This window comes from Psammomys obesus, unplaced genomic scaffold, assembly GCF_907164565.1.
Source record: "Psammomys obesus unplaced genomic scaffold, mPsaObe1.curated_primary_1811, whole genome shotgun sequence".
Taxonomy (NCBI): Eukaryota; Metazoa; Chordata; class Mammalia; order Rodentia; family Muridae; genus Psammomys; species Psammomys obesus.
The window spans coordinates 1,880,002-1,907,192 of NW_026596166.1; the positions used below are offsets into that span (position 1 = coordinate 1,880,002).

At 41.8% G+C, this 27,191-nt stretch overlaps 2 protein-coding genes across 6 annotated transcripts in view; one reads left to right on the top strand and one right to left on the bottom strand.

Moving 5' to 3' along the window:
• Positions 1-15,790, bottom strand: part of Rad51b (RAD51 paralog B) — a 397,421-nt gene extending 381,631 nt beyond the window's left edge. Inside the window, exons 1-5 of the mRNA XM_055595504.1 lie at positions 15,764-15,790; positions 14,526-14,601; positions 12,781-12,889; positions 10,778-10,891; positions 9,343-9,459 (exon numbers count right to left, since the gene is read on the bottom strand). Coding sequence (XP_055451479.1) covers positions 9,343-9,459; positions 10,778-10,891; positions 12,781-12,864 — 315 coding nt within the window. The 5' untranslated portion in view covers positions 12,865-12,889; positions 14,526-14,601; positions 15,764-15,790. The remainder of the gene's footprint in view (positions 1-9,342; positions 9,460-10,777; positions 10,892-12,780; positions 12,890-14,525; positions 14,602-15,763) is intronic.
• A 1,085-nt stretch (positions 15,791-16,875) lies between these two features.
• Positions 16,876-27,191, top strand: part of Zfyve26 (zinc finger FYVE-type containing 26) — a 61,335-nt gene continuing 51,019 nt past the window's right edge. For 4 of the 5 annotated variants that reach the window (XR_008718792.1, XM_055595331.1, XM_055595333.1 and 1 more), the window contains exons 1-8: positions 16,899-16,946; positions 17,424-17,700; positions 19,176-19,254; positions 21,782-21,871; positions 24,009-24,531; positions 25,555-25,685; positions 26,277-26,441; positions 26,583-26,671. Coding sequence is in view for 4 of the 5 variants with exons in the window: in XM_055595331.1 (XP_055451306.1) it covers positions 17,507-17,700; positions 19,176-19,254; positions 21,782-21,871; positions 24,009-24,531; positions 25,555-25,685; positions 26,277-26,441; positions 26,583-26,671 (1,271 nt within the window). In the remaining variant the exon portion in view is untranslated. Of the gene's footprint in view, positions 16,947-17,405; positions 17,701-19,175; positions 19,255-21,781; positions 21,872-24,008; positions 24,532-25,554; positions 25,686-26,276; positions 26,442-26,582; positions 26,672-27,191 lie in introns of all 5 variants that reach the window. The other variant, XM_055595332.1, reaches the window with a different exon arrangement.

The following is a 27,191-nucleotide window of genomic DNA, read 5'->3' on the forward strand; positions in this document are numbered from 1 at the left end:
TGGGGCAGCAAGATGGTGCATTGTGCCAAGCCACTACTAGGCAGAACAAAAGTAAGGCTTTTCTGGCTCTGACCTGAAACAAGACAGCTCATAGGGACTTCCTTCTTTATTTTTTTTTTTTTCTAGTGATCCCCACACCCCAGAATCTAAGTACTTGTCTGTATTTGCTCGAGAATTATGAAGAAATATGATTAGGTCTTCAGACCTGCATAGTTTATTTTATAACTACCTCTCCCAATCCTAAAACCAAACACAGAAAGCCAAGAATCTCAGAAATGCTGAACTCTGCCTTGTGAAAAACACGATCTTTACTTACAGAACTTCTGCACATAAAAGTTTATATCTAAGGTTCTCTCCACCATTTTATATATTGATGGCTACTGTGGGGAGGGGGAGGTTGTGGGTGTGGGTGTGTGGAAAAGAGAGGACCAGAGCAGGGGGAAAAAGCAGGACATGGAAATGACAAATATTCCAAGTTGCAAAATAAAACAGCAAAAATCAAACAGTAAAAATCAAACAGCATGAAGACAAATAACCCTTCATTTAACAGCATTTCCCGAACATGCAAGGTGAATGATCCTAAGAAAACCGTTAGGAACACGTATATTTCTAAAATAAGGGATGAGTAAAGAAATCAACAGTACAAGCTAAACTCTTGTGTTGACTGGAACCTTTCACAGCAGCGAGTCAGGTAAACAAATCACGTTAAGAGTATCCTATGTAAGAAATACCTCTGTGAAATACTCTACTCTACTTTTCCTACTTTACCTATGGCTACAAGTGGGCCACCAGAACCTGACTGTAACTGAACAAGACAAAATCTGTCTTCACAGACCTACACATCCATAGAGGAAAAGTAAAGATTTGCTAGTTACCAGCAGTCAAGGCGATCTAATGGCCCACGTACAGCTTACACCTTGCTACCGCAGGCCCTGCGGGCATCTGAGCTTACAAGCATTGCTCTCACCATCTCCTGTGAGCATGGAGGGCACACGAATCTTGTCAATGAGAAGAAAAAGAATCCTGAATTGTGACTTTTACCCAAGGGAAAATGGGAGTGTTAAATCAGGACTCTGCTTCTCTTTGGGGAACATTAGAAGAACCTGTCCTAACTCAAAACTGTCCCTTAGAAGCAGAACACTTATCTCAAATCATGAAAAAAAGCCTACAAATGACACAGGGAATACAAATACTGATAAGTATCTGGCAGTGCTCAAAGGTTGGTTTTCCGCAGGTATCCTTGAACCAAGATACACAGCTGTGACATCTGTTGATTGACATGACTTTGAACCAGTTCCCTAGACTATAATCTCTAGATCATAAAGTGAAACTATCTTTTGATGAAACCTTTTTTTTTTTTTTTTTTTTTTTTTTTGGTTTCTTGAGACATGGTTCCTCCATGTAACCTTTGCTGTCTTAGACTCACTTCACTGTCCAGGCTGGCCTCAAACTCACAGAGAACCTCCTGCTTCTGCCTCCCTGAGTGCTGGGGATACAGGTGTGTGCCACCATGCCCAGCTTTGATGATAGTCTTTAAATTTTCTTTTACCCTTATTTATTTCTTGGGGTACATCACAGTGTGTCTATGGAGATCAGAGGACACCTAGAACGAGTAAGCTCTCTCCTCCTAACACATGGGTCCAAGGAATGGAACTGGGGTCTGTAGACTTGGTGGCATGTGCCTTTACCCATGGAGCCATGCTGCCAGCCCCTGACAAGACAACACCTTTCAATACAACTCTAATTTCACCCATCACAATAGCATCTACCCCAGGGGTAAAACTTGTTTTTTGAGAGAACAGTAGCTTATTCTTTTACATTTGCACAGATAGACACACAGTACAGAAACAAATGTGTATCTAACATTAAATTTTCCATGGAAAGTGAAGATAGGAGAGGGTTAGGGAAAAAAAAAAAAACAACTTAAAGACTCCTTAATGGATGATAATGAAAAATCGTTGATAATCATTGACATAATACAAAGTTCTAAAATTTAGGCTTCACACCTGTCTTCACTGTAATTTCTTTTTTTTTTTTTTTTTTTTTTTTTTTTTTTTTTGAGTTTGTTTGTTTGTGACAGGGTTTCTCGGTATAGCTTTGGCTGTCCTGGACTCACTTTGTAGAGCAGGCTGGCCTCGAATTCAGAGAGATCTACCTGCCTCTGCCTCCCGGTGCTGGGATTACGGGTGAGCTCCATTCTACCCAGCTTAACTGTTCCTTTCAGTTGTAACAGCTTCATAATTACTTGCTTATGTAGTCCCCAGGTAGGGATGGTTCCTTATAAAGGCCTTGGCTCACTCCCTCGGCAGTTGGCTAGGACTGCTCTTTCTGAGGCCCTGCATGAGCTCTCCGCTGACTCTACTCCCCATCTTGGTGCTGTAACTGATGACGGAACTAACCACACCCACACTCAGTGAGTTCACGTAGGTTAAAATTGTTGATAAATACAGTTTGGGATTACAAAGCTAAAGTTAAGGAAGACCAACTATAAAATGACAAGAGAATGTTTCTAGAGTTATGTTTCAACCGTTTCCAGGCCTCTGAATGAGAAACAAGGATGTGTGATGCCAGTGATACCTCCGTCCACACCTGTATCACTTTCCTACTGCTATGACCAATCACCGCAGATTTAGATGCTTCAAAGAATACTGGTTCATTATCTAAGCCTTCTAGAGGTCAGAGTCCTGACGAGTTGGATAGAACTCTCTGCTCAGGATCTCACAAGGCTAAAATCAAGGTACAGGCTGCACTGGGCTCAGCCAGGTTGTTGGCAAAATCTGTGCTGCTGCTGTGGGTCTGAGGTTTCTTTCTTGCTGTCATCTGAGAGCTTGGAACATCCTTATTGTTCCAGGAGGCCACATGCATTCCTGCTCATGTGCCTGTTTCATCTCCAAACCATCAACCCCGTCAGTCCTCCCCAACCTTTGAATCTGTCTTCCTCAGGTCAGGGCGAGAATGATCACTGCCTCTTAAGACTGCCATTTCTACCCTGTTCCCTTGGTTCATATCATGAGGAAGCCAGCTGTTGTAGCATGAAGGCACTCAGCCACCCCTATGGGAGAGGCTCACATGGGAAAGAACTCCCCAACCATGTAAGTGAGCAACCTTGGAGGCAGTTCCCTCAGCTCCAGACAACTTTTCAGACAATATCAACCTTGGCCAACACTCAGTCTGTAATCTCACAGCAGATCTGAAACAGAAACATGCAGCTAAGCTGTTCTCAAATTCCTGACCCAAAGAATCTGTACGAGAAAATAAACACTGTATTAACCATTAAACTTGAGAGTAATTTGTTAAGTGATGTATAAAGATACATAAATTTAATATGTAACTTTAAATGAAAAAAAAAACTCCTAAATGACTTTTTAAATGTTCATCAATAAAATTTCTTGAGTGCATTATTTCAATAATTTTAAACAAATTTACATAAATAATAAATGTATATAAATAAATATTAAAAATGAACTACTATACTCTGGAATTATAATAAACTAAACTAATATACTGAAAACTGTGACTTCATTTCCATGGAATCCTACACCCTTTTCTGCCTTCTGTGGGTACTGCACACACACAGTCCTTAGATATAATCAACTAGATTAAATGTTTAAAAAAAATTTTAAATAACAATCACAGAAAAGGTAGTTGGAAGAAGATAAGAAATAAACAATAAAAATAAGTTAATAGAAGACAAAGAAATCAGAAGTCCAACAAGAACAACAAAAAAAGCTGAAGACTAAAAATATTCAAATCTCTGACTATATCTCTTTTAAAGTGTGAGCGAGAAGACAAAATAAGTAGAATTGAGAATGGAAAGGAAGGCAAAGCCAGATATAAAATCACATTTAAAGCAAAGGAAAATTAATAACTTCATAATAATAAATTAGAAAATTTAAAGAACATATTAGCCAGAAGTAGTAGCATATGTTTTTAATCCCAGCACTCAGGACACTGAGGCAGGTCGATCTCTGTGGGTTCCAGGCCAGTCTGGAACAGACAGCCAAGGCTACATAGTGAAACCCTATCCCAAACACACATACACAACACACAAAATCCTAAAAATAACATTTGCCAAAACTACTCACAGAGAAAGAGAAACTGTAAGCAGCCCTATAATCATTAAAGAAACTGAATTCTTTTTTCCTTTAATCTTCCCACAAAGAAAATAACAATACCAGACGATTCTTGAGGCAAAACTCTGAAGAGCAAACAATCTTAATTATGTGAAAGCTATCATGCACTGTAAAAAGGAGGCAATATTCCACAATTCATTATATCAAACTAGTATAGATTCTAATTCACACAGACACTACTAGAAAGGAAATTTCTATCTGAAGATCGATCATGAATACTAATACAGAAATCTCTAAGATCAGAAAACTGAATCCAACAGTTTTTTAAAAATGATATGTCGTGATCTAGCTGAGCTTGTAACAAAGGACAACGGAGGACCTGGAAATGTTACTTATTTCATATTAGATCAAAACAGAAAATGTTCATTTTAATCCATGCAAAAAAAAAAAGATACCAGATAGAATTCAACACCAAACCAATACTGTACCTAGGAAAAGAAGAAAATTTCCCTGGTTCTGACCAAGGATAATTTCAAATACTTAGAGCAAACTTATGAGTTGGATGATTTTCTTTTACTTTCTATCTGGAAATTATTCTAAACTTATAGGAAAACTGTAATAGTAACAGCAGAACATCGGAAACCATTTAAATTCCTTTCCATCGTCTACTTCCTGTTAACATTGTGCCCATTTATCATTTTTTCCCTCTCCCATGTCCACATATGTATATGTGAGATACATATTCCTCTCAACCATCTGAGTTAGTTTTATACATCAAAGTCATTTATTACATATTTAGTGTGTATTTCCTAAGAAAGATATTTGCTTATGTAATCATAGTGCAATGAACAGCTTCAGTACCTAACATTGCTCAGCTTGCTAATTCTTGTCCCTTGATTCGGTAAGACTCACCATCATTTCTAATGATGAAATATGATTACTATGGTAATTATTTTAACTAATTTATGTATTGTTACTGTGTCTGTGCATAATGTGGAGGGAGGTGTGTGCCACCACACACATGTGGAGGTTAGGCACAGAGAAAGCTTTCTGAGGATGGTTCTCTCTATCCATCACTATGTGGGTTCCTGAGATCACACTTGGAACACCACGCTTGCATGGTAAGCTCCTTTACCCTCTGAGCCATCTCACTGGCCCAGAAATAATTTTAATCAACTATATTAACAACTCAATTAAAGTAAAAGCTAGAGAGGTGGCTCAAGAGTTTAGAGCACTCACTGCTCTTACAGAGAATCTGAGTTCAGTTCCCAGCACCCATAAGGTGGCTTACAACTATCTGTAACTCTAGTTCCAGTGAATCAAACTCCCTCCTCTGGCCTTTGCAGGCACTGGACATACATGTTCTATACACACATATATGCAGGCAAACCCCATACACATAAATTAAAAATAAGCTTAAAAAATAAAAGATGGTTCTTAGAAAGTAAAGAAGCTATGTAATCACATGTAATTACATGTAATCACAGTTCTTCTGAAGATGAAGCCAGAGGATCACAGTTTCAAAGCCAGCCTGGGCTATACAACCAGACCCTGCAATGAAAGAGACAAGGAGACAGAAAGACAGATACACTGGAGAAATACAAAACAAAACCACAAAGAAAAAGTCCACACATTCATGAGAGGAGCTAAAATAAAACACACAAACATTAGTGTACAGTGGCATAGATGTGCAGTATGCATGAAGGCCTAGGTTCAAAACTTGGCATAGAAAAGAAAAAAAAAATGCTAAGTGTTGATGAGAGTGTATTGAAAAAACCCACCATGTATTCCAGTGAGGATGCAGGATGCTATAGACACTTTGAAAACCACCCTGGCATATTCTTAAAGAGCCATGGACACTACATGATCCAGTCTCTCCAATCACTCCTAGGAGAGTATTTATCCAAGAGGAACAAGAAACTATTTCACAGCTGGATGGCGGCGCCCAGCACTCAAGAGGTGGAGGCGGGAGGATCTCTGTGAGTTCAAGGCCTGGTCTACACAGTGAGTCCCAGGACAGCCAGAGCTACATGGAGAAACCCTGTCTCAAAAAACCAAAAATAAACAAACAATTTCACACACACATACCCATAAATGTTATGTTATTTATGGGATAGATGATAGCTGAAAAACTATCCAATACCTATCAACTAATGAATGGTAAACAAAATATGCCATATCTGATCGGTGGAACATTAATGATTAAAGAGAAATTCCTAATATGGGCTATAAAATTTAGTTACCTTAAAAATGCCAAGTGAAAGCAACTAAAAGAAATGACTACAAATTGCGTAAGTTCACTTATGTAAATCTGACAAGAAGCAAATCTATAGAGCATAAAATGGGTCAGTTGACTGAGATTAGGACAGGAGTGAGGATTCACAAGTGGAGCAAGGAAGATGGAAGCCTCCTGAATGTAACTACTCAGTAGCTGCACAGCTGGAAGTCTACTTACATCACATTTAGCTACAAGGCTTGAATTCTAGGTTTTTAACTCACACCTGAATAATGTTGTTCTTACAGTATCAAATGACATCCAAAAGCTCATCAGTAGTTAGGAAAAAATAAAGGCCCTAAGATGGACAGAAGACTGACTATACCAAGGGAAGAAGACATAAGCAGAGGAGAATCTCTATGCACGGTTAGTGGGAGAAGGAGTGAGCACTCTGGAGGACAATTGGTCCTGGCTGTGTGAGGTCACCCATGTGCATACAACCATCAAACCACTCCAGGGCAGATGCTGGAAGCAGTGGCCACACAGAAAACCCTTCAGGGTTTGCATACCATATGGTCTCAGTTGCAGCTAATTAAACTCTGCCCTTGTGTCGCAAGACAACCACACACAAAATGTAAACAAATGAGCTTGGCCATAAAACGTTATTTACACAAACAGGCAGTGAGCTGAATTTAACTGCTGGGCAGTGGTTCTCCAATTCCTGCTCCAGAGAACAAAAATTTCCACAGGACTTATTCATATTAGTATCAAATAAGAAACAACCCCATGTTCACTAATAACAAAAGGAGTAAATTGTGACATTTTCAAAATGAAATATAATACAGCAATAAAAATTATGTTCTTGCTACCTGAACATGAAAAAAAAATCTTATTTAAATCAGAAAAGCAATTCATAAAGAAGATATGAAATATGCCTTAATCGCAAATATACGCTTTTTAAAGTTCAAAAATAATCAGAACAAAACAAAAACCCGTGTTTCTGCTTTGTAACTATAAAGTAAAAGGACACTACAGAGAATGGTAAAAATTCAGTAAGTAGGTAAGCTAAGATATTCTGTGAATTCAGCTGAAAGCCCCCAAAAGGATTTTTAAAATGACCCACTCGAGGGCAGACCGTGAAGAATTTGTTACTAATCAGTGGGATAAGCCATCCATGTGGATTATAACAAAAAAAACCAAAAAGCTTATAACGTCCTCTTGAATTCAAACAGAATGCGAAGTGACAAGGGTGGGGGAATGACGATAAAACCCGAAGATAAAATGCATACACTGGTTAATCTTCTTTCTTGACCTGGTCCAGCCTCACCTCCAAATGACTGTGTAACATGTAATTCCAGCACCATCTGGTGGTACTACATGACAACAACAGGCCCTTCAATTAGCTTCTTCATTAATCAACTATTCATTGAAAGGACATCTACTCGAATCGCAGTCTTTAAATCTCTCTAGGGATGCAGGAAATAAAATATTCCCTAAAACAGGACTCTTTAAGAACAAATTACAGTTAAACTGTGATTATGAGAACTGTAAGAAAATGCTGAGGATGTAGCTCAGTGAGCCATTGCATATGCTTGAAGCGCTGGCTTTGATACCCAGGAACTAACTAACTCTCACTCTGTCTGTCTCTCTCTCTCCCCCATTCCTCTTTCCTTTCTTCCTCTCCCTCTCTCTCTTCCTCTCTCTCATATACAATGTGTCTGCTCTTAGAAGTTTGCTTCTGTAATTTTCAGAAAAGGAGTTCTTAGGAGTTACTGATAAGCAGTCTACAGGTGGAAACAGCAATGCCACTTTCAAGGAAAAGAACCATAGTGCTCTTGAGGTGCCCTCATCTTCTTGAAACTTCATTTGAAAGAACGAGCCTAATTTTCCCTTCCCTGGCACTGAGCTGAGCCTAAGGCTCACTCACATAGAAGAGAGCCTGTCATAAGCAGTGATGTGAGCACCGAGGACAAAATCACTTCCATCTTGCTGTCTTTTGGACTACCCACCCTGAGCAAAGTCAGCCAGCATGTCCTAAGAAGAAACAGGCAGACCTGTGAAGACCACACTTAAGGGAAAAACTGCCAAAAAAAAAAAAACAGCACCAGCCTGCCAGTCATGTGAGTGAGCCCCCTAGAAATCAGCTCCTCTGGGCCACCTTGAGCTGGCTGACCGCAGGCATTTCCAGCATCACTAAGCTCAGACACTGCCAAAGACACAGAAAAGTCAGTGTTTATTGTTGCTTTAAGACACATAGCTTGAGGATAATTCAATATACAACAATATAAAATAATACAGTAAGTATTATTAGAATCAAACGCTATTAATAGCTTGAAAAAATAACTCACTATAGTTTAATATGCTAGTTGCTCAAATATTATCAAAATTGATTCATACTAGAAATGTATGTAGTGATCCTTTTTTTTTTTTAATTGACTCAAATTATTTCCTAACACTATTTCATCATATTCGCCATTTCCTGTGGTGCGTGCATATGTGTGTGTGCATTCCTGCATGTGTGTACATGTGTGGGTGTGTGTGCATGTCACGGGGCCTGAGCCCAACACTTAATGTTTTCTTCTCCTCCTCTCCATCATATGCTCTGAGATAGATGCAGTTCCTTGCCTCATTTCAGACACACACCATCTTCTGTGTGGGGACAGATTCAGCTCCTTTCTGCTGCGCTGTCATCACAGATGTACACCACGGCACCTGGCTTTCCCACAGGTGCTGGAGATCCAGACTCAGCTCCTCATGACTCTGAGGCAAGCATAAGGAGGACTCTGCCCACTCAGCCACCTCCCCAGGCCCAATACTCACCATTCTCTAAAGCAGTTCAATGAAACAAAACCTGGACACATCTAGTCAGTCAGCAAGGCTTTGTTTAACAGCTCCATTTACACAGCAACTATGTTGATCCTGGCTAGAGGACTACACCAGCAAAGAACGCAGCACTTGGTTCTTAGTTTTCATGAGGTAATTTTTGCTTTGTTTGTTAATTAAACATTCCTCCTGGCTCTGATACTTCTAGAAGAAGGTATGGATTTCCTTTACCTCTGTGAGAGATCCACAAGCAACACCACCATGCAGAGCTTCATCCAAAGCAGAAAGGGTGGTAGACAGGAACGCAGGTGAGAGATTCGCAGACCTCCGTGTCTTTATCTCATAAGCCTGAACAAGAGAATCATTAAGTTCCTTTCAGCTGCTAATCGGTCAGAACCACAAACCAAATCTGTGCCCACAAATCCATCCTTCTTTCCTCCATTGTTCATTTGACCGGTGAATATTTGCCCAGTGCCAAAGACCATGCTAAAAGTATAAGGATGGAATATAATGAACAGCTACCATGCTCACAGGCATGAGATTAGGACCCCAGGTAACTACACTGTTAACAAGAGATAGAGACTTACAGACTACACCTGACCCAGACCTGGTGCTCTTTAGGCCTTCACTGAGGAGCCAGACATCTATGCAAAACACTAACTCCACTGTTAAATATTCAAAAAGAATGTGAACATTCCAGCCAAAGAGGCGAGTATGAACACAGGAAGAGCAAGAAATGGGGAAAAGAGAACTGGAAGCTAACGGAAACTGCAAATGATTAAACAGAGGATAGACAGTGACAGCAGCGTGGCAGTGACGAGGCTGGAGAAGCAAGCAGTGGCCTCACACAAGCTCTGGGGCAGAGGCGGCCTGTTAGCATGATCATTTCAAACCCAGGTTGATTGGTGAAGCCCAGCTTGAAGGAGGCTGGAGAGATAGGTGAGAAATGGCTCCTAAACGACATCCACACTAAATTTCTGGAGCTTGTCTGTGAATGTTAACTGTATTTGGAGAAGAGTCTGCAGATGTGGCTAACTCAAAGACCTCATAGAGAGGAGATCATCCTGGATTATGCCTGTGGACCCACAAATGTCAATGAAAGCATTCTTCTAAGATAGGGGCGATGGCAGCTTCAGTGGAGAACATGGTGTGAAGATGAAGCAGAGGGGGAATTGGCCACAAGCCAGGGAATGGCAAGATTCTTCAGCATCCGGAAGAGGCTAGGAAGGGATTCTCCCATTGATACTCGGGAGAGCATGCAGCTGTGCATGAGCCAGACCCTGCGACAACCTTCTCTTCTTCAAATCCACCCATTTGGCGTAAATACAACAAATCATCACATTTTTTGTTTAATTTTTATTTTACGTAGGTGGATGTTTTGCCTGCATGTATGTCTGTGTATACTACATGCATGCCTGCTGCTTCCTGCTTCTCTCCCTGGCTGCTTCCTTGTAGCTCTCTCCTTCACCGTGTTCCACCACCACAGCCTAAGCTAATCACTGAACAAGAGCCCTTCTCCAAGAGTCTTTGCCTTTGCTATCCCAAAGGCCTAACACTTCCCGGCCCCACCTCCATCCCCAGTGTCTTTGCCCATCTCCCCTTCCCATTTCAGCACTGCTTTCTTGAGGGAGCTATCCTGACCCCCTTGTTGTTAAGTTGCGTGTACCGTTTGCATCTGTGGAGCACAGGCCTTGCTGACTGTATGCAGAAGTTCGTGGACACCTCCATAACTCAGGCCAGTCACTTTCATAAGTTCCAGTGGGGAGAGACACAAAAAGTCCTAAAAAGAAAAAAAAAAGTTAGGAGAAATATTTTGACATACATGTGTAACAAAGATATAACAATTAAAAAGAAATATTCATCATGGGTTTTTTTAATGTAAAAGAAAAGCAAATGTAAAACAAAAAGAAACCTTTGGTTGTTACTGTTCATCTCTAGACAGAAGTGAAATTTACTGCAGATAGATGTTTGCCTCTTTTACATTCCAGCATTGAACGTCTTCACCCTTACTGTACTCCTTAACTCAGAGACGCAAGAATATTTACACTCTATTACAGTCTCCAACTGGCATGCCTCAGGAGATACACAAGGCAAAGTCACTAACAAGTTTATATGAGCAGTACACCTGAGTCCAAATGTATGGCTAGACAGGATCAGGTTTAAAAAGGTTTGAGGCCAGGTATTGGTGGCACATGCCTTTCCCCAGTACTTGGGAGGCAGAGGAAGGAGGATCTCTGAGTTTGAGTTCAGCCTGGTCAGCCAGAGATACACAGAGAAACCCCTGTCTCAAAAAAAAAGGAAGCAAAACAAGAAAGTGTTCGTTTTCTAGGCTGAAAGTTAACTCTGAGAAAAGTATTTGACAACTGAGAAAATAGGGCTGACTACAGAATAAACTAATTCATACTTTTAAAACCACTTAAAATATAAATATGATTCTTAAATATATTAACAGAAGAAACAATGATATCCTTAAAATAAGCAATCCCAAGAAAGTTATAATTTGTTGTGAAAATGTTTATTAAAGACAAAAATTTTTAAATAAAACTTTAGCCCTTATTTACCCTAAGAGAGGCTTTCTTTATTACTGATCTTAAAGATGTAACACTTGAAATAAATAGATAGATAGATAAATGAATGAATGAATGAATGAATGAATGAATGAATGAATGAATGAATGAATGAATAAAGCAGCTTCTGTTGCATACATTTATCAAACCAGTCCTAAAAAGATACTGCTGAGGGCTGGAGAGGTGGCTTAGAGGATAGGAGCACTGGCTACTCTTCCAAAGGTCCTGAGTTCAGTTCCCAGCAACCACATGTTGGCTCACAACCATCTATAATGAGATCCGGGGCCCTCTTCTGGCAAGCAGGCACACATGCAGGCTGAATACTATATAAATAATAAACAAATAAAATATTAAAAAAAAAAAAAAGATACTGCTGGGCTAGGGGTATAACTCAATTGCAGAGCACTTAAACCTGAGGTTAAATTCCTCACATTAGTAAGTCATAATAATAACCCTATTACTAATTTCTCTCCTAAGAGAAATCATCCATACCATAATTTTATTTAAGTCATATTTCTCAAGTAATCATAAAAAAATTAAGTGGATTAAACTGCTCAGGAACTTCAAATAAATGGAACAGGCATTCTTCCTTAGGCCATGACCATCCTCATCCTAAAATACAAAAACACTGGACTTCAGTAAATGAAATTCCAGCTGGAAATGCAACTAAGTCCCTGTGGAAAGCACCATCATTTAACTTATTTTTGCCTCTCCAAGTTTTTATTTTCACTTTCGTCGAGACATGTGGAGCCAAGATGTCAATATGGGATGTCTCCTTCAATCACTCTCTGAGGTCTGACCAATGAAATGGACTTGGAGGTCACAATTTGGCTAGACTGGCTACCTGAAAAGCCCCAAGGACCCTCCTGTCTCACTTCCCTGGAGCTGGGAGTTCAGATGTGCGCTGCCAGGCCTGGCTTGTTATGACAGTGCTGGGGATTGGAACTCAGGTCCTCATATTTGCAAGGCGGGGACTTTACTGGCTCTGCCATCTCCCCAGCCCCTGCAACCCTAAGCCTTTATAACCCAGGTTTAACAGTTACTAAGCTGCATGTAAAATTAATTTGAACATAAAACTTATCTAAAAACACATAAATTTTACCTGACAGTTAACAATCTGATATCTGCTCAAACGGTCGCATAGCTCTTGTGATAAACCCACTCGTCTTAGTTTCTTTTTGCTCATATTTCCAGATCTCCCAAAGAAGAATCTTGAAAAACATAAGAAAATAATGCAAATGATAGTAGACAGACTATATAAAACACCGTATACAGTAAAAAGCACTTCAAACTTCTCTATGTGCAAAACAAAACATACAAGAAATGCAAATAAAAAAACAAGAGAGATACTTGCTTATCAGCCATGGACACAAGAAAGAAGGCAACCTTAGAAAGCATATTCCATGAAATTCTTTGACATTACATGACTTTAACAGTACTTCACATTTACACAGTAGTCTAGTTTGCCTTTTGTTGCTGTGAGAAAACACTGACCAAAGCAAGTTGGGAAGAAAGGACCTATCTGGCTTACAGATTATATTCCATTGTCAGGAAGCCAAGGCAGGAACTGAAGGCAAGCGCTGAGACCACAGAGGATTGCTGCTTCCTGGCTTGCTTTCCCTGCTTGCTCACTAGGCATTCTGGCTCAGGAGCAGGACCACTCACAGTGAGCCACCAGTCAAGAAAACGTTCCCACAGACATGCCCACAGGCCCACCTGATGGAGACCATTTCTCAACTGAGGTTCCCTCTTCTTAGGAGTGTCAAATGTTGGGTTGACTACCAAGACTAGCCATAACTTATGACATCTTCAGTTACTGAGTATTATTTACAAACTTCATTTGGTTATGTAATCCTCAAGACTCATTTCCAAAGAGCCACCCTGCACTGATCTGCAACAAGAGTAAGTAGACATCTGTTACATGTCAACCATGCTCCAAAACTTTATATTTAATATCCTCAACAGACTACAATAAAAGTAGACTGTGTTTTTTACATATAGAAAAGTTAGACTTTACTATTCCACGTGCAAGCAGTGAAATTCTTTATTACACTAGCTGCTTACCATCCCATATGAAATTAAATTCTGCCCTTCTTGTGCCTTGCTATATGAGATTCATGAAATATTTGTCTTTGGGGAGTTAGAACTGTTGTACTTTCTGTAAGAATGCATGCAAAGAAGACACTGTGTCTCGTTGAAATGGCAAGATATCCTCCAGAAATAATAGCCTAGGAACTCATTTATTTTTAGGATAAATTAATAATAATCAGGTATTATATACCAAAGAACAAAACTATGTGTAAGAATTAAGATATCTACTACCAACACTATAGCCCAAGTCTATTTGACACTTATTATCTGAATTGCATTAAATCCCCTACTCTCTCTCTTCTGCTTTCAACTCTCCCCACAAAAACAAAATACATTCCCTTTATTCCTCTCAGTGGGAATTTGTTAGGGCTGATTTGTTTCCTTAAGAGAAATTTTACCAACATTTATCTGCTATTCTGTTACCTACTGCATTTCAGATAAGGTAATTCTGGGCAATAACATCATTGAACAAGTAAGGTCAAACCATCAAACAACAAAAGCAAAAAATACCTACACCCCAAAATTACAAAAGCCTTAACGAGAACTACTGTGGTTTAATAGTTCCATTCCTATCACATGCGGCGTTACGACTGCTTGTGGCTCTGAGTTATTTCCCTACTCTCCCAAATATAATAATATAATATAAAGATTGTCCATTTGTTTCTTTCACCAATATTTCTTAAGCACATACCATGCTGAGCTCATTTCTCCCCTTTTGCACACTTACAATTGAAAGATAAAGAGATATATACTCACATAACTACAGCTATACAAGTACTGTAATTGGTATGTAACTGTACTGCTGAAGCAGACAGGGAAGTCTCAAATTGGCCTGAAAAAAAAAAAATTAGGTTGAATGTCACAATCCTACTAGAAAAAATTTCCTTAAAAATCGGTTTTGTTGTTGAAAACGTTTCATGGACAATCAAACCACATGACAACTTCAAAACTTTTATGATCCCTTTTTTTTTTTAACTTGAAAAAGGGGTCCCTTACTTAGCTCTCACTCAAATACCAGATTGCAAGGCTCAATCAGAGTTGTCTTCCTGGAAAAGGTACTTCAGTTCCCAGAGCGCTGTTTTTCTCCTGAGTTAGACAAGGGTGATTCTAGAACTCGAGTGCTCATACTGCTCAAAGTAGGCAATAATCAAAGACAGGTGATTCTCTAACATGACCATCCACAACGTTAGGTTACGTTACTTAACACGTGCATCGCCAGTCACTTCCCCTCCAGCGCTACCTCCAAACTTTGCACTGACAGCATCCTTAATCTGATCTGTTATCATAGCTTAAGCCTTTCTTTCTTCCTGATGTGCGCGTGAGTGCTGCCCCGTGTGTGTGTCTGTCTGTCTGTCGTCTGTCTGTGTCTGCGCACGCGAGCTCAAGCACACGTGGCTCTTGGAGACCGAGATAGCAACTCAGACTGAGCTTATATTAGGCGCTCAATAAAAACACTGAAGCAACTAAAACAGTTGTTTTGCTGGGGTGGGGGTGGGGGGTGGAGTGTAACTTATTTATCGGGCCCTCATCATGCGCCAGGCCAGGTACTAATTATAAACGTTTCGGGTGTTTTCACTTCATTTCACACCCCGAGGCACTAAGCTGAGAAACGCACGAACTAGCCAAGCATAGGGCCCGCATTCGAATCCAAGGATCTGGCTCCAGATTCCACGCCCTTAACACAAGCGTCACAGTCCTTAAACTTGCCCGCTCCCCTAATCCACCCCGAAGCGACGGGAGAGGCATCAAGAGGTGGAAAACCTCACGCAGAACGCCCTAATACAAAGATGCTTGGAACGCACCTTCCAAGCATCACCCGCCTCCCCCAGAGGAAGTCGGAAGCCCCGGGACCCGGTCGGGGTTCCAGGGACGAGCCCAGCACCCAGGACTCTCCGCCACCCCGCTATCAACATCCACAGTCCCGGAGAGGGAGCACCAAGTGACGAGCACACCCTCTTCCCCACAACTGTGTCCCCTTAAGAAAACTCCAGTACCGGGCCAGCAGATCCAACTTTTCAAAGTTTCCCCCACCCGCACACAATTACGCGCGAAATGTGCGAGCGACAACAACTAGGACTCTGGTTGGTCGGTACTCTGGCAAGTTCTCCAATCAGAAGCAGGAAAGAGCGAGGGTTCGCCCCGCTGCCTTCTGGGAAATGTAGTTTATACGCTCGGTCTAGCGGCTAAACCAATGAAATTTCTCCTTTGCAGTGATTATTGAAATCAACGGGAGGGACCTTTCAAGGCAAGTGCCAAGTCAGGAAAACCCTGACTGGAAATTCTTTTCCTCGATGAGTCGCATTTTTAAGTTACTACCTGGGCCAGAGAAGCGTCTTTTTGGGGGTTGAGGGATCAGAGAAAGGGAGCGCAATCCGCCTATTCCAGTTTGGGGAAGAGAGCTTAGTGTTTTCGTTTGCTTTGCACTTTTCAACACACTTGGATGGTGAAAATATCTGGAAAATAATAACGGAAGCTTCTGAAACTAAAATACACTTTGACCAAAAAAACCACAGAGCGTAGTTGAAAAGGGAAATGAAAGAAATCGAGTAGGTTAAGTGTTAAAGCAGCTGCGTTTAAAAAAAAAAAAAAGAATCTAATAAACGTGAGAACCGTCTTGATCACTGAATTTGTGAAAAAGCCCTTGCTCACTCCTCTGCGACGGCCTCGGCCTTCTGATTTACATACGATTGTGTACTATAATACATACGATGTGTCCCAAGTAGACAGAACAGTGATGCGGGAAGATTGGGGACTCCTGTGGATAGCCCCAGCATCTAACACTGGCTAGCACTGAGCAGATGTTGACATCAAATACAAGAGGGGGAAAGGCCGTGGCGGGGAGGGGATCGTGGGACACAGCCATTCCTGGCCCCAGCTCCCCCAAAACGCAACTGGAGGCGCTGCGAGGAGGATCAGTCAAGACCAGGGTGTGTCCTCAGCCCCGCAGCCAGCTGATTTAACTCTTCCCGAGCCTCACCCGAGCGATCAGGTGGCATCACGTGACTCAAACAAATATGGCTCTTAATTTGCATCTTCTTTTCCTTCTGAACCAATAGGCGCGGCGCTCCCGTTCGCCGTCGCAGTCCCCTCCACCACTCTGCGCTGTGGGATCTGTCACCTGACTGGCATCAAGCATGGCCGCCCTGGAAGCTAAGATGCATTTGACTCCAGGGGCAGGTGAGTGTGAGGCGCTTGGAAGGCGGCGAGGGTGCAGCCCGCGACCCCGCTAGGGGGAGCATCCCCGTGCCCCAGCCTCCCGGCTCTCCGAGCCAGCCCCAGATTGATCTCCTGATCTCTAGCCGTCCGCCTTAACGGAAGGCTGTAACCGAGGGAGTTCTCATCCCTACCGAGGCGTCCGCCCACCTAGACATTTGTCTGACTGACAGAATGTTCAGGAGGGAATGCGGAAGTAAATGGATGTGTCTGCGCCCCAACCTAACACAAATATTAAGTTTATTATGTGTGGGGTCTGCGTTAGGTGATGGGATCCACCCCTTAGAGAAACAGACGGTTCTCAAAAAGAGATCCTAACAGGTCAAATTAAACCCAAAACAGTAATTTAAAAAGTTAAGTTCTGCCTTTTCCTTTTCAGGCCAGTAGCAGGTGGTTTATCTAAACAGTTTCGTTTCTTCTCAGCTGGTGTGTTGCTTGTAGGGGGTACTGCACGGACGAGAACCTTGAGAATACATTTCGCCTAACGCCTCCCTTTCTAACTCCCTGCACTCGGTGCTGGGAAAATGAGTTACCCATTTGGAAAAGAGGAAACCGCTACCGAGGAACAGCTTTTTGAATTTTTCTGCGAGTGCCTGCGGCGGGGAAACTGGGAGCTGGCACAGGCATGTGTACCTCAGCTACGCCAGGGACAAGGGGAGATTCCCAAAAAGGTGGAAGATATACTCCAGGCGCTGGTGCAGTGTCCCACTCTGCTAAGGTAAGCCATCTCCCTTTTCTACCAGGGTCTCAGAGAGGAAGACGTGGCTCAGTATTCGGACTCTGGTCTTTATGCTATCAACTACTTTCTTAGAAAGTTAGGGGAAGCCAAGTGCATCTCAATGTTCTGAATGTTTTATCTGTGTAATATATTTTGCATTTCATACACTTCACTGGCCTTGGAGTACTCTCTGGAGCTGAGTTTAAGCTTGGCTACCAAAAGGGTCTGAAATCATTCCTTTTTTATTATCGACAGAAGATGGTGTAACTGCATTTTTTTTCTTCTCCAAAAGGCGAAACCTTTTCACTCCTCTTGCTTATAAGACTGATGATGTTGTTGCTTTAACAGAAGATTGGAGTGCATTAACTTAAAGCTTTCCATTTTGAAATAATCGTAGACCCACAAGAAGTTGGAAAATGTAGTTCAGTGTAAACCCTTTTCCAGGTTCCCCCGTGGTGACATCACATTCAGCTGCAGTAAAACATTAAAACCAGAAAATTGACTTTAATATATTACTATTAGCTACAGTAACACTCTTACTTGATTTCCACCATTTTTAAATCTGTGTTTGCTTTTTACTTGTAATTCTGTGCAGTTTTATCCATGTAGATACAGAAGCTCCACCTCGCTACACGTGACCTCTCTCATTCCTTGCTACTATGCTCCATATTTACACTATGACCCCTTCCTGCCTCTTGATATGCACTGTTCTCCATCCTAGATCTTCAATTAAGTTCTTAGCGGTGCTATTAACTAGTATCATTAGCACATGAACACCAGAAAAAGAAACGACCCTTCTGTCATTTTCCCCCTTACAATGGGGTTCTAGGCTTGTTATTGCCCAACCTACTGACATCAAAATAAAGCTGAAGCATTCCTGTAACTATGTAGTTAAAAAGTAATGTCTAGGAACTCCCTTAATTCTTTTCTATTTGATTAATTTTCTGTGTTCCAGAGTACACTTAGGAGCTGGGTATGATAGTTTAACCCATGTATCTTAACTGAGGCAGCAGTAACGCCATGAGTTCAGGGTCAGCCTGGACTACAGTGGGAGACCCTGTCTGAAAATAGTGAGTGGTGTATGCGTCCGTGAGTGTGTGTCATTACTGTGACTTTGTCTGTGGGAGTATACTGTCTGCATTGTCTGTAGCTCCAGATACTCTAGAGGCTGAGGCCAAGGAGGAACACCTGAGCCTGGGAGTTCCAAACCAGCCAGCATAACATTCCAGCTGGGAAGATAAAATACAGTTAGATCAGGCGGTGTTGGCATTAATGGAAGCTGGAAGTTATATGGTTCTGTTTTGTTGAACTGTTACTTGCAATTGAGAAATTCTCCCTAGGACTTGCCTGTTCAGATTTAAAATGAACTGACTGAAAACTGAAATAGAAATCTTGAATTACAAAAGAGAAAGGGTCCGTTGAAACTCCTTTTACTAAATCTTTTTTTTTCCTCTCTCTCTCTCTCTCCATTTTAGATGTGGGCCAGACATCAACCCTCAAAGACTAGCCTGGCTCTGGCTTCTCATACTGGAAAAATGGCTGACCCAAGAAAAGGTCTGGGGTTTACATTTAAATTTTTCCCTGGGACCAGGGCCGAAAAGAACTTGGAAGGAATTAGGAGATTTTCCTTCTGTCTACTACTTCCTTTATTTCCTGGTTGGCTGTTGTCTTTCTCAGTGTTGATGTGCTTAGTAATTTGCCATGGTACCTTGGCATATAATAGCATTAGGAATGATGCTATTTTCCTAACTATCTCCAGAAGTCTTGCTCTTGAACAGAACTTCGTGCTCAGTGACTATGCCAAGATGGGTAGGACATGGTTGTACAAGCCTGTAATCCCAGCTAGGCAAGAAAAATCGTTTGGCCTGGCAACATAATGAGACTCTGTCTCAAAAAAATTGTGTGTATGTTTAAAATGTATATTTTAATATGTACATATTTATATTTATATATATATATATACACACATTTAAACAAAGAACATTTGACTCAAGAGAAATGACTCCAGGAAAGCCAGAGATGAAACCAAGATCTCATCTGCCCTTACCCCTGTCCATTTTCCACTTCAGCATTATTTTTACCCTATATGGACTTCAGAATTCAATTTTTTCTGGGCGATGGTGGCACAGAACTCGGGAAGCAGAGACAGGAGGATCTCTATGAGTTCGAGGACAGCCAAAGCTACACAGAGAAATCTTGTCTCAGAAAAAAAGAAAAGAAATTCAATTTTTAAATGTCCATTATTGCTAATTTTTCTTGTATTTGTTGCTTTCACGCATCAAAACTAATTTTATGTTTAGTTCCATTTCTGTACATTTATCCATCCTGTAACTGTCCAAAAGTACCAGAAACTCCTGATCAAAATGTAACTTTTTATTGTTGTTGTTGTTGTTATTGTTGTTTTTAAGACAAAAAAGGGTTTCTCTTTGTAGCCCTGGCTATCCTGGAACTCGATTTGTAGACCTTGCTGGCCTTGAACTCAGAGATCCACCTGCCTTTACCTCCCAAGTGCAGGATTAAAGGCCACCACTGCCTATCCTAAATGTATCTTTTAGACAGACTTTTAGTAGGTTTTCTAGCAAAGAAAAATTACAGAAAGACTAGCACAAAGAACAAGTAAGAGAAGCAAAATTATAAAATAATGAAACCTGAAATAAATAAAAGTCAGAACTAAACAGGAAAAAGACAACAAAAAAATGAGGTAAAGTAGAAAGGAAGATTCCTTTACCGTTTTCAAAGGGAGGAAGTGAGGCTTTGTTACTGAATAAAGGTCTTCCTATTACAAACATGAAATCTGTTGAGCTAACTGACCTTTCCCCTTGGGGGAAGAGGTCTGCTTGCTTACTTGGAGCCTCACTGATTGCCTGTTTTCTGGAAGGTTGCTCAACACGATCAGGTGTTGATTTCACTTGCCTGGCTCCTTATCCTACCCGGCGCATTGTTCTTGTTTTGGCCAATACCAAAAAGATTATGTAGCTCGTAAACCTCCAGGGATCCACTTGGTTAAACAATTATAGGAGGGAGTAATTTTTGTTGTTTGGAGAATTATAAACTGTTTGATTAGGACCAAATCTTTAGGTGCATCCTGGAGTACCACAGAACCTGTTGTGGTTTCACGCTCTAGAAACACAGAGCCACTTACTGTCTCAGGATCCCACTGCCTGCCAAGAGCTGCTTTTTTTAAGTATTAGCTGAAGTGGTGGTGTCTTCTATCTCTTTCTCATGCAGTGGTTTGGGCCTGCATGTGTGTAAAGGTGTAGCTATAGTGATGTTCACTGATCTTCTAAAGCTGCTTCTAAAAGCGGGAAAACTAGAAATAACCCTCATGTCCTTAGTACACGGGAATGGTTAATAAACAGAAGCATATCTGTGTGTAATACACTATGCCACTGTTCAAAATTATGTGGAAAGTGGATTTTCAATGTCATTAGTAATACTTCTTTTTGTTGGGGATTTTATGTATAAAATAATAGTTATGTATTTTAATTTTTCTACAACAAAAATGTTTTTCTGGTTTTTTAACTTTCATGTGGGAATGACTAGAAAAATACTCCTTAACCATTTTACTTCCAATAAAGATTATTTTTTTAAAACATAACTACATGCCACAGGTTTCTTTGATTTGGAAATGAAATATGCCACCCTGTGCTAAACTCTGGGCTCAGAGACTTTGTCATCCTCTTCTGGCCTCTGTAGGCACCAGGCTTGCACATGGCGCCCAGACATATGTAAATCACCCATATACATACAAGTAAATCTTTTTAAAAATGTATCCAGGGATTAATGGTTAAAAAGTACTTTATCATACAAAAATAGAAGAAATAAGAACAACTACAGAGAAGCGGGTGCAGTGGTGTGCACCTGTAACCCCAGCACTCAGAGAGGTAGAGACAGGTGGATCTCTGTGTGTTCGAGGCCAGCCTGGTCTACAAAGTGAGTCCAGGATGGCCATGGGTACACAGAGAAACCCTGTCTTGAAACCCCCCCCCAAAAAAAAAACCAAACAGAATAACTAAAGAGAAATTATATTTAATAAGGGAAGCATATGCCTAACTGCTATAATTGCTTATTATTCCTCTAGAAATTACTTTCTGCTGTTTCCCGGAGGAAACTTGAGTTTCTTTTTTTATCAGAAGACCTCCAAGGTGACATTCCAGAGAACATCCTCAAGGTAAGAGAGACTGAGGGCTACCTGCAGTTACTGAACAAGTCTAACTTTCAAAGCTGTGGGGGGGACAGCTCTCTAAGATACCTGTTCTCTGTTTTCAGAGAAAGCAATAGACAGGCCCCTCCAAGAGGAGTTTAGACTGAGTATCAACTTACCTGATCTTGACATTCTGGAAGCAGATTGCCCAGCGGTACTAACTGTAGCAGGCAACCAACTGTTCTTTGCATTTCACCTAAAAGAAACTCATTACTTGGGTTTAATTTAAGATTTTTGAATTGTTGACCAGTAGATAGAGAATTCAAGGGAAGAAAGGAACTAATATTTGATGGACTTGTCTTCCATAACAGACACACTGATATTTCATAGTGGATCATTACAACCCTCCAGGGGTGGATTCCAACTACGTTTCTCTATGTCTAGGTCGGCACGATTGTTTATGCCAATAATCAAGAATTGAGGCCAGCCTGAGCTACATAGTGAAAATCTGTCTCTATCAGCAAAAAAAAAAAGTTAGCAATTGATAGATAGGTGCTATAGATAGATATCTGTAGATAGATGGATCTAGATAACTATATTTACATCTAAATGTATATTATATACACATGTCACTTGCTACATCAGTGTTTAAGATTCAATACCTCACTTTAATTTGTTAGCCTCAAACCCCGGGTCCTGCACATTTTAGACATTCAGTCGGTCCCTGGTATGCGCCAGCTTTTTTTTTTTTTTTTTTTTCTTAGACCCTATTCCCAGCCAAGACATATTTATGGCAGGGCTTATGTGAGATCTGGCTCATATTAATTCAAGGGCTCATGGATTTGCAATTAATAAGGCGCCATCCCTGGGAAACGGTGTACTTCCCTGTGCCCCTTTCTCCTTCAGACTAGAGAATCATACTTTCAACAGTCTAGTTGAGGAGACAGAGCTAATATACATGAGACTTATTTGTTTTTTTTTTTTTTATTTATTTACATGTACAAGTGTATCTATCTGTATGTAGATTAGGGCATCCCATAGAGATGGAGTTACGAGCATTTGTAAGCTGCCTGATGAGGGTGGTGGGATTTGAACTCCGTTCCTCTGCAAGAACAGTACATCTTGTTAACCAGTGGGCCATCTCTCCAGCCCCAAGACTTGTTTTTAAATAAACCATATGGTACTCATTTAATTGTGTCAAAGCTGTGTGGCTTTGAATCGTTAAGCAAGTGCCTCTGATGTCTGTCGCTATAACTGAACACCACAGGCGGGGTAATTTGCAGAACATAGAGATTTGTTTAGTTCATGGTTTGAACACTAGGAAGAATAACATGGCACTGGTGTGTCTGCTCAGCATCGGGAAGAGCCTTCTTGCTGTACCGTAACATGGCAGAGGGCGTCAAAAGAGAAGGGGGTACAGGTGTGCTAACTTGGTCTCTCTCCTTATAAAACTGCTAATAGCGTGGGAATTGCCCTTATGGTTAGGTTCTGTCTAATCTTAACTCTCCCCCAAAGGCTCAGTCTCCAAATATTAACACATTGAAATTGGGAATTAGGTACCCAACACATGAACTACTTTGCTGTTGTTGTTTTGTTTTTTGAGACAGTGTCTCGTCTTAGAGTTCAGGCTGTCCTGTCTCAGCCTCCTAAGTGCTGGGATTCCAGGTATATCCAACATACCTGGCTACTGACACTTGAACTTTTAAGAGACACGTTCAAACCATAGCAGAATGGTTTTAGGAAAAGATGGAGTATACCTTAAAATACGGACAGAATTCATACCAGTTGCTAAGAGCGGATATGTAATACTCTTTCAGAAAATGAATTGAATTGCTTTTAGGTGTGCATAGAACCCTACCTATCTGGTCTATAAATATATAATCCCTCATTTAGGTCAGCACACACTCTGGGGCAAATGGGTAGGACTTGGGGATTGGACTAATCACCCTAACCTCAGTCTCATCAATAAGATGCGAATAACTAGAGTATCTTCCTCTGGATATTACCCTAGTGGTTGAGCTGGTTCTTCTGTGAGGAGTCTTAAGCAGTGGCTCCCTACAGAACAGCCTACCGAAATACTTGCTACTGCTACTGAGCCATCAAGGGACACAAGCCATAAGCATCCGGATGGCCACCACAATCCCTATCTTCATTCTCCATCTAGGAGTTGTTTGAAACCTTAGCACAAGGCCCAGTGGGCAGTATACCTAACAGAGGTCAGAGACTGGAGAGCGGGACTCCTCAGCTCAGCCTCGAAGCCGTCTCCGTGCTCTGGAATCTTCTGACGAGAGCCCCCGGGCCAGCCCAGGCCCTGTTGGAACTCCTGCTTGAGGAGCACCAGGGGGCCAGCCTCTGTCACAGTCCTCTGCAGAAATCACTGCTGGACCTCATTCGAAAAGCATCACAGAACCTGCGGGATCCCGCCTCCCAGCAGTCTGGGGTGGCCACTGCTATCTGTGGAGCCCTTCAGGCTCTGTGTTGCACTGTTGAGCCACCAGAGAGTGAGTGGCGTGTCCTGTGTGAGGAACTGTTGGAGACCTGTAGGACTGAGGGCAGTCCCCTGCAGGAAGAACGGCTGCTTGGTTGCCTGTTGCACAAGGCTGGACGGAGCCTACTGTCCCTCTACGGCCACATCTATGCAGAGAAGGTGACAGAAAAGACACCAAAGGCCACACTTTCAGGAAAAGGTATGTTTCTTTCACTGTTTCTCTTTCTACTTTGGTAATTCCGATGTGCCCAGCCCCTCTGAAGTTCTGAACTAATGTTGTACTTGCTTGTTATCCAAGACAAGAGAGGCTAAACAAAATTTCATAGCATGTTTTGTTGTTTTTTGTTTGTTTGTTTGTTTAAATCAGAGCTTAAAAAATAACAGCATGCCAGGTGGTGATGGCACATGCCTTTAATCCCAGCACTCAGGAGGCAGAGGCAGGCATATCTCTGTGAGTTAGAGGCCAGCCTGGTCTAAGGAGCTAGTTCCAAGACAGCTTTTTGGTCTCCAAAACTGAATGAATGAATGAATGAATGAATGAATGAATGAATGAATGAATGAATGAATGGGTGAATGAATAAAATACCAGGAACAGACAAGAACTGTCTGATGCTACTAAGAAATGAAGAGGAATGAAGCATCTTAAAAAAACAACCAAGTTTGACTTTATACAAGAGTCTGTGTTGGACCAGAAAGATAGCGCAATGGGTTAATGTGCTTATCACACTAGCCCAATGATCTGAGTTTGATCCCCAAAATCCATAGAAGTGGAAGGAAAGAATAGACTCCAGAGCATTGTCCTCTGACCTCCATAATAATGCACGTGTACACAAACACACCATCATCATTAATAATAATAATAATAATAATAATAATAATAATAATGTTAACAGGTTTTTAGGTTTTGGTTTTGGAATTTTTGGTTTTAGTTTGTTTGGTTTTTATGTTTTTGAGACAGGGTTTTTTTGTGTGGCCCTGGCTGTCTTGGACTCACTCTGTAGCTTGAGACTGGCCTTGAGCTCACAGAGATCCTCCTGCTTCTGCCTCCTGAGTGCTGGGATTAAAGGCCTGCACCGCTGCTGCCACCACCACCCCCAGCGGATAAATTTTAAGTAAATACGTACAAGCGCCTAGTCTCACATTGGTTGGTTGTCAGTGTGGACGATAGCATAAGGAAGGGGAGCTTGTCCTTTCCTAGTAACCCTTCCACTGTGATGTTCAGTGTCCCCAGATCATCCTGATCCTGAGAGGGCAATGCTGGCCCTGTTCTCCACACCTGACCCAGCCCGCGCTTGGAAGATGGCTTTTTTCTACTGCCTGAGTAACAGCAAACACTTCCTGGAGCAGATCCTGGTAAGTCAAGCGTAATTACTGTTGATGGCAGAGGAACCCAACTCCCTCCCTGGGCTCTTTTGGTTTTGTTTCTCTCCCACTCATGTATCCAACTCCTGCAGTCTAATTGGTGACAAATCATCTGGTTGTCATCCTGGAGTCCCGAGGGAGAGAGGCTTCTGAGAATGAGTTCCATCCATAACTGATGCTGCAGTCACTTTGCTTTTTGCTGGACCTTTGGTAGGAAGCAAGATGTTGGCTGTGTGTCAGCTTTCTGGAGGATGAGGAAAGCAGAGGCCACAGCAGCAGTATGAGGTCTAGCTGGCAGGAAAAATTAATTGCTCTAACTCTGGCCTTCCAAATTGTAACTGAACTTCATTTACTTCAACAGGTATTTACCAACCCCATCTTAATAAGCCATGTGCTGCACAAAGAGATGGGGTTACAATGAAAGTCTGACCCTCGCTTCAAAACACTTAGAATGTTGTGCTTCTGGCACGCCTATTCTTATGTAACCAACCACTTATGTCATTGTCAGAGTTCTATCCTGATGAAGCGGGAAGTTGTGCTTTTGAGCTCAGGTATCCACCTAGGGTAACTTTTGGCTTCCAGGTAACAGCACTAACCCTGTTGAAAGAGGAAGACTTCCCCAACCTTGGATACCTGCTTGATCGAGAGTTCAGGCCTCTCAGCCACCTGCTCATACTCCTGGGCTGGACACACTGCCAGAGCCTTGAATCAGCTAGAAGACTACTCCAAACCCTCTACAGGACCCAGGTAACTGATTCAGCACCTCAGGGTGCTCCAGAAGCGAATGCCATGGGGCTTGCGGCCTAGACAGAGTTCAGAGTCTCATCGTCAGCCGTGGTGCCTGATGCTAGGTTCCTGAGTCAGCATGTTTCTTCTGCATGATCATAGGACAGAGGCCATGATGAGCTTCTCAGGGACGCCTGTGAAGGACTGTGGGCTCACCTGGAAATCTTGGAGTGGTGTGTGCAGCAAAGCAGGTATGCCCCTGTCAACTCATTCCCTTTCCTGCCCCACCTGGGGCACACTTCACCTCATGCTCCATTTCAGAAAAAAACACCTGGATAATGTTGGCCAGACACAAATAATCGTTCCACCTGTTAAATCAGGGGTTGGGGGAAACGTAAGTCATGATTAACTTCCGTCTGTGACCATCACGTCACAGACAGAGGATAACTCAGATGCTGAAAGAACAGCAGCTCACAATCCCTAGGCGTGTCCTATAGGCCATGCATTCTTCTGGACCCCTTAGAAGATGGTCACTCTTCACTGCATTCCAGTGAAGTAGACACTGACATGATTCTCACTTTAAACCTGGGACGCTTAGGGTCTCGCTTTTAATCTTTCCACCTGGGAGGCTGAGACAGACAGATCTCTGTGAATTCACAGCCAGCCCACTCCACATAACCAGTACCAGGACAGCCAAGGTTACATGGTGAGACCCTGCCTCAAAAACCACAACCCAAAGAAACAAAGGTGAGACACTGAAGCCCAGAGCTG